General features: G+C 38.9%; 1 protein-coding gene across 1 annotated transcript in view; it reads left to right on the plus strand.

Moving 5' to 3' along the window:
* The window catches only part of HNF1B (HNF1 homeobox B), a 110,804-nt gene that overhangs the window by 81,498 nt on the left and 16,204 nt on the right, over window positions 1–13,102 (plus strand). The window contains exons 5-7 of the mRNA XM_068269375.1: window positions 1,739–1,899; window positions 8,664–8,802; window positions 10,837–11,016. Coding sequence (XP_068125476.1) covers window positions 1,739–1,899; window positions 8,664–8,802; window positions 10,837–11,016 — 480 coding nt within the window. The remainder of the gene's footprint in view (window positions 1–1,738; window positions 1,900–8,663; window positions 8,803–10,836; window positions 11,017–13,102) is intronic.

Raw genomic sequence — 13,102 nt, forward strand, 5'->3', positions numbered from 1 at the left:
CACAGCATACCTTGCATTATTCTGCAATGTAAATGTACCATTACAATATACTGTAATTGCATTGTGGTTGCTATGTGATTATATTGTCCGTTGCAATGCAACTGTCAGAGTATGAGAGTACCCGTAGATAAACCAGGACTCACAATGCAGCAGATCAGAGTCCTGGAAAAGTGTGTGACCCTGTGAACTGGTAAAGTGAAGGGGCTGTTGTACCCTAACAGTTTATAGTCAAAGCAAAAACAGTGAGCTTCTAAAAATGTTACCTATTTATAAAGGTATGAAAGCCTTTTCTTCAGAAAAATAATGCTAAAATAACACACATTTTTAGTTTTTTATATATTTAAAATTAATCAATTAATTAATCTTAAATTCTCTTTGTAAGGACTATTTGCCACTATATTAATTCAACATGTTACTGCATGTGTCCATGTAATCATATGTCATATCAAAGCAGTGAGAAAAACAATGAGTTAACTTTTTTATGTTTGCAATCTGGATTGTTTTAAGTGCCTTTTACTTGCAGCAGGTTATGAATTTGCAATATTCATATAACTGATATTTCACTTTTACCTGATTATAATATGTTTTATTAACAAGGGCACCCTTTTTTGTATTTTTGTTTATTTAATATTTTTTTTGTATATTTTTGCTTGCTTTTTTATGTTTTTATATCATTGAAGGTGAATAGCTTGTTACAAAATTGATAAATGATATATATTTCTCTGTAAATGCAGCACAGTTGTCCATGTACATATTTATACAACCGCAGAGATATTATATTCCAAGTACTGGTATATTTTACATTTATTGTAATATATTGTAATTTTATTCAATAGAATCTTGTAATAATGTAATTTTTCTGTTTATGCCTATAGTCTAATGTTTAGCTTATTGGGATAGAATATTCCATTAAAGAGGTTCTAGTGATTTTTGAATTCTAAAGGTGGCCATACATCTAGCGATATGTCTGTATAATCCACCATTCGATTTGATCATTTTATAGAATCCAGAGAGAATCGAGTGTGTTCCAGAATTCCCAATGGATGAAAAGTGGCTGATATCATGTTAAATCGACCAGCTTAGTTGATCGAGCAGGATGCAAGATATACAGTATCGGTCGATCGCACAGGAATCGGCTACTGTACACGTCTTTCGATCGACTCTGAATCAATTTTGCATACAGAGCATGGAGACACAACATCAGTCAGATCGATTAGTGAAGGTGAATCGCATAGGATATTGTTTGTAGTGTGTGGGTCACAAGTCGATTGACTTTTGATCAACCATATTGAAGTCGATTCCTTAATAAAGTCGATCGTTTTGTTGATTGAACAGAATCGCTAGATGTACGACTAGCTTTAAAGTGATGGGATTTATTGACCTGGCTATGGTTTTGACCAACTCACACTACCTGTATGAAATTTGTACATTCTCATTCTGCTTGTGTGTTTCTACCAGATGCTTCAGTTTTCTCTCAATATCCATAATTCATTTATTTTTATTAAATTTATGTAAAAATAGGCAGTATGGGATTAAAGCATGTTGTTATTAAACACATCATCATTGACCATATATTCATTGAAATTGTGATTTTAGGATACTTGTTCTTTGAAATAAAAAAGGAAAAAAAAAACAGGGCAAAACTAAGCAATGCTATCAGTTTAAGATTTTGAGTTTTTTTTTTCTTTTAATATATAGTTACTGTGTATAATTAAATTATATATTTTACACTTTGCAGGTGTAAGGTACAGCCAGCAAGGAAGCAGTGAAGTCACGTCATCTTCAACGATTAATCACCATGGTAACAGTGCCATGTTGACCAGTCAGTCAGTCCTCCAGCAAGTTTCCCCAGCAAGCTTGGATCCTGGCCATAACATGCTTTCACCTGATGGTAAATTGGTGAGTACACCTGGCCTATTGTAGCTGCAGCGTTGATAAGATAAGAGAGACAAGCAAGCAAAATACACAGTATTCTTTTTTTTTTAGGTTCTCACAGGGTCAGCAGTAAACAAAGAAGCATTGTGGATAAAAAAAAAAATCTTGAATGCACAGTTTGCTCTAAAAAGCAGTACTCTGACCCACTTTAGGGCCTTTTTGAAGCTGACCAATAAATGTAACAAAGAGCTGTTCACTTTTTATTGATTAAATACCTTGCAAAGTAGGAAAGTGGGTGGAACAATGTTTGTTTTTCCTCACAGATGACATGCACCTTGATAAAACTGGCTCTCCTAAAGCCTTCTCTTTAAAGAGGTAGACTAGGTGTAAGCAAGACAGTTTTTTTTCTTTTGCTTGAGGCAAATACTTTCCCTTTTCTTTTTTTTAGCTATTTGCTGCTTTTTCAGAGTGTAGTAATCAGTACAGGGACATCACAAAGTGTCACTGATGGGATAATCATCTTACCAGGTTTTAACACCTAATTCTATTGAACGCCTAAATTCCAGACAGATTTGTTACAAAGTACCTACAGACATAGAACTACAGGCTTAAGATATTAGCCAATAGGAATGGCCAACGACATGCAATATGTCAGCGCTTTATAAAGCCATCAAATAATAATAATATTAATAATCCTGAGTTGATACAGGATTATGAGAATTGTATATGCTTAAAAATTGACCGATCATTTCCCACTAGGGATCGCTATTAGCCAGTCATACTCCAAAGCCATGTAGAGATCCAAATAAATATTCCTGATCATTTTGGACTGCAGTTTATCAAAGAGTACTGTATAGCTCACTGTTTGGCTACCAGCTGAGCTTTGTGTTCTACTCTATGAAGAGGGGAGAGAGGAGGATAACCTGTTGCAAGAACTTTCCTCAGTAATGGCCCATACTCACGGGCTGCAATTGTCGCCGCAACACGCGGCGCGCTTGTGTTGCGGCGACAGGTCGCCCGTGAGTATGAGGCGCAACACGGGCGCGCACCCCGAACCATCGGTCGTCGCTGCTGTTGCCAGGTGATTGGCACGGTCAATCGCCCGGCGACAGTGGCTGCCGCAACTTTGCCGCAACTGTCGCTAGTCCGCGTGAGTATGCGGACTAGCGACAGCAACATAATAGAAAAACTACGGCGCTTCCGGCGAGGGGGAGGAACGTCAGCGACAGCTTCCGTCGCACAGCTGATCCCTCTTCCGCGTGTGTACGCGGAGGGACCTGGCGACGAGCTGTCGCCGGCCTGTCACGCACACGCTCACGTGTGCTGGCGACAGGCCACAAATGTAGCCCGTGAGTATGGGCCATAACAATAGGCATGGGCAAGTGTGATCAGTCCCAACAGGTTGCTAGGGAAGGCCAACAACATCAGTGGACAGTGGACATAGCTTAAAGGTGGTCATACACTGGTTGAAATGGCCAGCAGATAAATCCCTTTCCGATTATTATCTGATCACAGAGAGGATCTATCTGCTCAAATGCCTGAACACACTATACACAGTTTTTCAATCAATTTCAGCATGAACGCTTTGAAAATCCATGTGCCTGCCAGGTCCCCCCCCCCCCCATGGTTCTCAACTGTCTGCTGCGTGGTCCCGGTCACTGCTAATACCCGGCAGCTACTCCATCTTGCTCACTTCTGTGTTCCTGGGCGCATGTGGGATGTAATGCAGGGGACAGACGCTAGGATCACTGTGAACACTAGAGGCCCCTAGTGTCTATCCCCTGCATTACGTCAGACAGGCCCCTAATGACATGGAAGTGAAGAAGATGCTGGAGAGTTACAGTGACCGGGCCATGTGGCAGACCGGTGCTAGGTTTCTTTGAGCCGTGTACCAAGGAACTGCTTGGTATTCTGCCAAACAGGCTGTTTTCCTTCCTATGGAGAGGGTGGACGTAGATTGTGCATTAGACGTCCTACTGCAGCTCACAATAGTGGTCAAGCTGTAAGACGACAAATCAGTAAAGAGAAGGCTGGTGTCATCAGGGGATACCTGTACTCACAAAATATTTTCCCTAGAAATTATCATGTACAATAATTTTCAGCAACAAAAATATAGTATGGGTACATAGCATAATATGGGAAAGGAGAGGGAAGGAACAGGAGGATAGCCTACAAATACCATTTTGAAAACAACATAAAACAAGCCAAAAAATAAATCATTATTATTATGAATCTTGACAGACATTTCCTTGATTTTTCGCTGCTCTTTTTATGTGAATGTAGTATAACACAGTACTAATAGTAATAGTCTAAATAAACCAATAACGTTTAACAAACTTTGTAATAAGGGAACAGTATTACTTGGGCAGCACTATTTTCTCACGAGAACAATGCAAACAAAGAACACATGAGTGGTTATAGACCAAAAAAGTAAATACAAAACTAATACATTTAAAAGACACAAATTCATGAATCCAAATAATAATAAAAAAATTATTATAATTATATCATATTCTTATGTCCATATTTAAAACTAAGGCCTATTTTTGTAAAACCTATCAATTTATCTGTATGTTTTTGGGATGTGGAAGGAAATCAGAGTGCCCAAAGGAGACCCATCCAAATACACAAACTCTGTGCAGACATAGTGGTGGCCCAGGTTTGAACAAAGGCCCCTAGCAATTGTAAGGCAAGACTGCTTTCCACTACACCACTTACTGCACAAAGCTAGATTCAGATGTTAATAAAGGTCACATAAAGGATTGCACATACCTATATCAGTCCTGTGATAAACAGTAACATTTACAGGTACTTGTTATAGACAAAATCCCAACTTCTGAGTGTAAATATAACTTATTCCAAGGAAACCTGTCAAATATCGAGGTAGCAAATCATTTCCTAAGAGAGCCATAGAAATGCAATACAGTATGCATTTATGTGAGTCAGCACGAAAGGGTTGGGATCCATCGGGCATGGATCCCAAAATAAAACAAAAATATAGTGTTAAAATAGTCCCATTTATGTATATGCACACCAGAGTGGGACCAGACAAGGATTTAACATGGCTCAGTTTTAATTGTAATTTAATAGGATATTGATAAGATGACCACAAAATGGAATCATTTAAGCCTTTTGGATGTAGCTGCTACGTCCAAAAGGCTTCTGCGGCGCTGCTGCACACTCCCACGGACAATCATGCGCCCGCACGTTCCCATGCCGCCGCCCGAACACAGTTCTCATTCATTGATGTAAGTCCCCGTTAGAAAGACCAATGGCTTCTATTAGAAGCCGTGATCTTTCTAAGTGTTATGTCCCCTCTGCACTTCCTGTAATTGTACTTGTTACGCTTGCAAAACCAAAAAGTATTCATTGTGGCCATCTTGTGGCCAAATAGTAAAACTACATCTACATACTTTTTAAAAAAAATAAATATACATACACTTACATTAAAATTAGCAGTTTACCTCCCACACTGTCCCAAAAATACCCAAATAACATTTTTAATTAAAAAAATAATTACAATAAAAAAAACAACAACATAAATAGATACCTAAGGGTCTGAACTTTTTTTTAATATGCATATCAAGAAGGTATATTACTATTAGTTTATAAATTATAAGCTTTTAAATAGTGATGGACGCAAAACTGAAAAAATGCACCATTATTTCAAAATAAAATATTGGCGCCATACATTGTGATAGGGACATAATTGAAATGTTGTAATAACCGGGACAAATGGGCAAATAAAATACAGTGAGTGCAGAATTATTAGGCAAGTTGTATTTTTGAGGAATAATTTTTATTATTGAACAACAACCATGTTCTCAATAAACCCAAAAAACTCATTGATATGAAAGCTGAATATTTTTGAAAGTAGTTTTTAGTTTGTTTTTAGTTTTAGCTATTTTAAGGGGATATCTGCGTGTGCAGGTGACTATTACTGTGCATAATTATTAGGCAACTTAACAAAAAACAAATATATACCCATTTCAATTATTTATTTTTACCAGTGAAACCAATATAACATCTCAACATTCACAAATATACATTTCTGACATTCAAAAACAAAACAAAAACAAATCAGTGACCAATATAGCCACCTTTCTTTGCAAGGACACTCAAAAGCCTGCCATCCATGGATTCTGTCAGTGTTTTGATCTGTTCACCATCAGCATTGCGTGCAGCAGCAACCACAGCCTCCCAGACACTGTTCAGAGAGGTGTACAGTTTTCCCTCCTTGTAAATCTCAAATTTTATGATGGACCACAGGTTCTCAATGGGGTTCAGATCTGGTGAACAAGGAGGCTATGTCATTAGTTTTTCTTCTTTTATACCCTTTCTTTCCAGCCACGCTGTGGAGTACTTGGATGCGTGTGATGTAGCATTGTCCTGCATGAAAATCATGTTTTTCTTAAAGGATGCAGACTTCTTCCTGTACCACTGCTTGAAGAAGGTGTCTTCCAGAAACTGGCAGTAGGACTGAGAGTTAAGCTTGACTCCATCCTCAACCCGAAAAGGCCCCACAAGCTCATCTTTGATGATACCAGGCCAAACCAGTACTCCACCTCCACCTTGCTGGCGTCTGAGTCGGACTGGAGCTCTCTGCCCTTTACCAATCCAGCCATGGGCCCATCCATCTGGCCCATCAAGACTCACTCTCATTTCATCAGTCCATAAAACCTTAGAAAAATCAGTCTTGAGATATTTCTTGGCCCAGTCTTGACGTTTCAACTTGTGTGTCTTGTTCAGTGGTGGTCGTCTTTCAGCCTTTCTTACCTTGGCCATGTCTCTGAGTATTGCACACCTTGTGCTTTTGGGCACGCCAGTGATGTTGCAGCTCTGAAATACGGCCAAACTGGTGGCAAGTGGCATCTTGGCAGCTGCACGCTTGACTTTTCTCAGTTCATGGGCAGTTATTTTGCGCCTTGGTTTTTCCACACGCTTCTTGCGACCCTGTTGAATATTTTGAATGAAACGCTTGATTGTTCGATGATCACGCTTCAGAAGCTTTGCAATTTTAAGAGTGCTGCATCCCTCTGCAAGATATCTCACTATTTTTGACTTTTCTGAGCCTGTCAAGTCCTTCTTTTGACCCATTTTGCCAAAGGAAAGGAAGTTGCCAAATAATTATGCACACCTGATATAGGGTGTTGATGTCATTAGACCACACCCCTTCTCATTACAGAGATGCACATCACCTAATATGCTTAATTGGTAGTAGGCTTTTGAGCCTATACAGCTTGGAGTAAAACAACATGCATAAAGAGGATGATGTGGTCAAAATACTCATTTGCCTAATAATTCTGCACTCCCTGTACGTGGGTTTTAACTATGGTAGCATGTATAATTTTTAAAGCTATAATCACCTAAAACTGAGAAATAATGCATTTTTTCCATTTTTATTCTTAATATTAAAATGTTAAAATGCATTTAGAAAAAATAATTATGAGCAAAATGTACCACCCAAAGAAAGCCTAATTGGTGGTGGAAAAAAACAAGGTATAGATCAATTCATTGTAATAAGTAGTGATAAAGTTATTGGCGAATGAATGGGAGGTGAAAATTGCTCGGATGCATAAGGTGAAAAATGAATAAAGGCTGAAGTAGGATAACATCCAAGGCAGGCACCTACATTCAATATTGAATTAGAGATGACAAGTTAATTGATGGGACCTCAATCAAAGCAGTGGGAAATTGTGTCATAATTTTTAATTATTATTGTTATAATATAATTAATAATATAATACGATAATATAGTTAAAGGACAACTGAAGTGCGAGGGATATGGAGGCTGCCCTATCTATTTACTTTTGAACAATGCACATTGCCCGGCTACCTCTAATACTTTTAGCCATAGAACCTGAACAAGCATGCAGCTCAGATGCATCTCCACATTTCCTCTCACTTCAGGTGTCGCAATGTTATTGCTGGTGATGCACATGCATTACAAAAAATATCATACAGTAGCCTCTATCCTTTAAACTAAAAGAGGAATGTAATGCTTTTATAATACCGCAATCTGTAATATGACTGAAGGGAAAAATATTTTAATGAAGTAAATTTATGTTTTAAAAGTATTTCCTTCAAATCCACGCCCAACCCTTTATATATCTGAATTTGCTACCAATGCCACAGGAAGTAGTTATGGCAAATTCTATACCTGCATTTAAAGGGGGCTTAGATACTTTCCTTGCGTTGAAAGACATCCATGGCTACAATTACTAGGTAATGCCCAGTGATGTTGATCCAGGGATTTTATCTGATTGCCATCTGGAGACGGGAAGGAATTTTTCCCTTTTGGGGCTAATTGGACCATGCCTTGTAAGGGGGTTTTGCCTTCCTCTGGATCAACAGGGATATGTGAGGGAGCAGGCTGGTGATGGATGTAAGTCTTTTTTCAACCCAAATAACTACATGTAACTATATGACAATGCTTCCCATTGGTCCATTTGCTGGAGCCTACAGAAATCTTGGATGGCAAAGTTAAATAAGCCCCTGCAGTACATGTGAATTAGAGCTTCCTGTCAAAGCTTATTATTATTGATTTATAAAGCGCCAACATATTCTGTGACTTTCTGAATTTGCCAATTAAGGATTCCCATTGGTTAGATGAATGGATGGTGGGAAATTCAAATAAGCCACAAAGCTCAACCTAGATAAGCTGTATCAGTAAACTGATACTTTTCACATTTCAAATATGTTTAATCTATGTTATGTATTTCTGGTATAAATGCGTTGCTGTTTATTGGAGCACATTACTAATTTCTTTCTGTCATTTTCTTGTACAGATATCTGTTTCTGGGGGTGGACTGCCACCAGTGAGCACACTGACAAATATTCATAGTTTGCAATCAATGCATCACAATTCCCAACAATCACAGAACCTCATCATGTCCCCCATATCTGGAGTGATGGCAATAACGCAAAGTAAGTTGTGTGAAGAGTGTGTTTATTTCATGGCATCAGATCTGTCTAACATCTGGTGCTGCACTGTAGATTTATCAATAACATTAAAGCGGAACTGAACTCTTGCACAGTACACAAGTCTTTATCCCACATATCGGTGCTGAAGAATTCACTGCTCTGTGTTCCTGTGCTTGTTTTGCCAGAACAAACCTAATCCTTCAGTGCTCACTGCAAAGAATTAACATGTAAAATTGTAATGATTTTTTTTTTGTCCATAAAGGTTATCATGCTAATCTTTTACATCAGAGACGGAAACCTGAGTTTTGATCCACTTTAATCTTTTTGGATTGCAATCAACAGTACAATGGATGCAGAGTACAATGTTCCATTTATTTTGATTGGATTCACATTCACATCAGGAGGATTTGATTAGAAAGCAAATGTTTTAACTGATAGTTTGAAGAAACAATAAGGCTCTGTACCCACTACCCACTTCTCTTCTGCGTCACGTGCGGCAGACAGTATAATGTCTGCTCTGATGGTTCGCAGTGATTCGGCTGGAGCCCAGGGCAGATGCACTCCCCCATAGGCTATATGGGAGAAAGCATCCGCCTGGCCCGGGATTATCGCGGACTGCACAGAAGTGTTGCCTGGTTATGGCCACGGATCCCGTGGATCTGGCAGCTGACAAGTATGAATGGCTCCTTTGTATAACAAAGGAGCAGATCACTCTCCACTAATCAGTGAGCGGAGAAGGGACTTTTTTTGTCCGTTCTCTGCTTAAATGGGAACAGAGCCTTAGAAATCAAAAGTAGGTTTAGGCTGTGTTCCCACTTGAGCTGTTCACACTTGTCACTCTGCAATGGATCCGTGGGATCCGTTGCAGTAAGCGGACTGCACTTCTGTGCCATCCGCAATAATCCTAGGCAGGCAGATGCATTCCCCAATATAGCCTATGGGGTAACTCATCTACCCTGTGCTACCTTCCCCGCCATTGATCACCGCCGCTTGTTCCCTGTACACAGGGCAGATGCATGGGGATCACCATATGCTGCAAATGACCAATAGCTCCTGAGCAACATGGAGAATTCTCATTGGTTCAAGGTAGACGAATGAAAATTCTTCCTGCTGCTATATAGAATTGGTCTAATACAGCCTATGGAGAGCCCAATGCTCATGTTGGCCGCGGGCTGGTTACAGAGGGACCAAGTGATGGTAATTGGTGGGGGAACACGTGAAAGGCGTTCACTTTGGAACTGCACAGAGTGGGTGCAAAATGGATGGAGTGCATCTGCTTAGTCCATTTTGCATCTACTCAAGTGGGAACATGTCACAGCATAAAGCATTCTGCTAAAGATACCCATAAGACTCCTGTCTCTGTCTTGATTTTTGTATCCCCTGGTTTTCTGATCTGAAGCCTTTATTTCATGGTATGTGGGGATCCTCACACTTGTGAAAAGTCTCCATAGGCTTTTTTTAGACTCACCTTCTCTCTTGCTGATGAAGTCTACTAGCTTGAATCTACATACCGTACTTGTTATGAAGACTGCAAAAATATCTTATTTCTAGATGTAAGGTGTGTAGCCAGAGAAAAAGCAAAGCTTTGAGACTCAGGCCCTTATTCAATTCAATTTTTCTTTTAAGTTTTCTCCTAGGTGATATTTTTTTACACCTTGTCAATAAAATGCATTTTAAGCCACCAACAAGCAAGAAAATAGTACTTTTCCACCTTAATTTTTTCAATCGCTAAGTGATGAAAAGTTATTTTAAAAGAGAAGCTGAGCAATTATCTCCTAGGAGAAAACTAGAGAGAAAAAGTGAATTGAATAAGGGCCTCGGTTCCTTTACCCTCCTGGCTCAAATTTCAAATATGGAATATTTAGATAATATTTAACAGTCATTTGATTTTAACACTTAATTTTATTGGTAAACGGGTTCTTGAGTGGACCAGATGTATAATTTTAAAGTTTCCACACACTTCAGAAGTGCTTTAAATATTGCACTTGTGTTTGAAATTTAATAATAATAACAATAATAATATATTTTCATCTTCAGATTTGAACACTTCTCAAGCACAGAGTGTCCCTGTCATCAACAGTGTTGCTGGGAGCCTAGCAGCCTTACAGCCTTTTTCCTCACAGTTACACAGCCCTCATCAGCAGCAAATCATGCAATCTGGTCACATGTCACAGCAGCCATTTATGGCCACCATGACTCCACTTCAGAATTCACACAGTAAGTTCCACGGTCTGGTCTGGTCACCATCATTTGCATTTGACAGTGTGGATATTTGCACCTGACTAATCTTCACATTTCCTATGAACCTAACATGTTTAAGATATTAAGATACAGTTTATGAGGCAGAGATCATATACAGTATATATATACCTGTGTGTATATATATATATATATATATATATATATCCTCGCTAACTGTACCTACTAATTAGGTCTTATGCTAGGTAAATATGACAAGATTTTCTGGCAGATTTACTGTCAGTTCGATTCTTTCCAACATGTCCGATCTGATTTTCCATAGACGTGAAGGGAAAACGATCGGAAATCAGATCGGACATGTTGGAATTAATCAATCTGACAGTAAATCTGCCAGAAAATCTTATCATGTGTTCCTAGCATTACAGCTCACACTTGTCTGGTTGTCATTCAGTTGCATAAGGATGTGCGGTTATCCAAATGTAAGTGAATGGGAGCCAGACCACTTGGCAACTCTGCAAACAATTACATTTTAAGTAGCAAAAAAATTGGTTCACAAAACATTTCTCATAAATTATCTCACTTTATCTGTTTTCACCTAATCTATGTAAAACATATTGAGCACCCAATAAGAAAAAAGTATTAAAAGAAAGCATGTAAAGTAAAACTGAATGTACCACAAATGAATCAGGAGCAACTTATATTGAGTGACATTTTTTCCTTTGGAAAATGTGGAAAAACTGTTTTGGGTTTATTTTTTTTGTTTTTTTTTGTTTTTTTTTTTTAGAAAAGGGGGAGATTCATAGAAATTAGGAATGATCTATTCCTTTTTATCTCATCATTTATTCTTTTCTATCTTTACTCAGGACCCATCTCTTCTCATCTGTCCTAGTTCATGGCCCTTAAGCAATTAACTTTTTCTCCTGAATTTTCTCCTAGGAGATAATTTTTTATCTTCTATTTAAAAAAAAACTTTTCAGCACTCTGCAATTTAACCTCTTTCCCACAGCGTTACGCCGCGGCGGCAGCCCCAGCCGTTTGGTGTAAAGTTCCGTTGCCAGCTAATGCAGGAGATCGTGCGCAGTATGCGCGTGCATCTCCTGCTTGGGGGGCGGAGCTCCTCCCCGGCTTTAGTCTTTGAGCGGCTATTGCCGCTCGGGAGACTGTTAGACGGCGTGATCGCCGTCTATTTCTATGTACAGCGCTGCAATCGGCAGCAGCGCTGTACTGGGGACAGCCGTGTCACACGGCTGCCCCCCTGGGGGACAAGAGAGCGATCGGCTGTCATAGGCAGAAGCCTATGACAGCCGATCTCCGTAATTGGCTGGCTGTGGGGAGGGAGGGAGGGAGGGAAGGGATGTAAAGGAACAGGTTTTTTTTTAAAACACGCCAACAATAATATTTATAAAGCGATCAGACCCCACCACCAGAGAGCTCTGTTGGTGGGGAGAAAAGGGGGGGGGGGGGAATCACTTGTGTGCTGTGTTGTGTTTTACTAAAAATGGCCTGGTAACTAGGGGGGTTTAGCCCTGCAGTCCTCAAGAGATTAAAACGTACTAAAAAGTAGATGGAAAAGTGCTATCAAAACTATTTTATGTATTTTCTTGCTTGCTGGTGGTTTAAATGGCATTTTATTGACAAGTTTGAAAATATCACCTAGGAGAAAACTCAGAAGAAAAAGTCAGTTGCATATGGGCCACAATGTCCTAACTTTTTCTCCTAAGTTTTTTCCTTGATAATATTTTTTACACCTTTTAATAAAATGACTTTTAAGCCATCAGCGAATGAGAAAAAACATTTTGACAGTTCTTATCACCTGTTTTTTGGTACTTTTTCAATTGGAGTGATAATGAAAAGTTATTTTAAAAAGAAGATGAACAATAATCTGATAGGAGAAAAAGAAAAAGTCGATTGAATAAGGGTCCTTATTCGTTTTAACTCATGATTTATGTATCCTTATCTCTCTTAAAGGGACAATATTGTAAACAAATGTAAAAATGAATGTGCACATGTTTTCATACATATTGTCCCAGAGTAAAATGCATTGTAAATTACTAATTTCATATGTAGATGAACTTGTCCAAAACCTGTCAGAGCTTTTAGAGTT

Source organism: Hyperolius riggenbachi, chromosome 2 (genome assembly GCF_040937935.1).
Source record: "Hyperolius riggenbachi isolate aHypRig1 chromosome 2, aHypRig1.pri, whole genome shotgun sequence".
In the NCBI taxonomy this organism is placed as follows: domain Eukaryota; kingdom Metazoa; phylum Chordata; class Amphibia; order Anura; family Hyperoliidae; genus Hyperolius; species Hyperolius riggenbachi.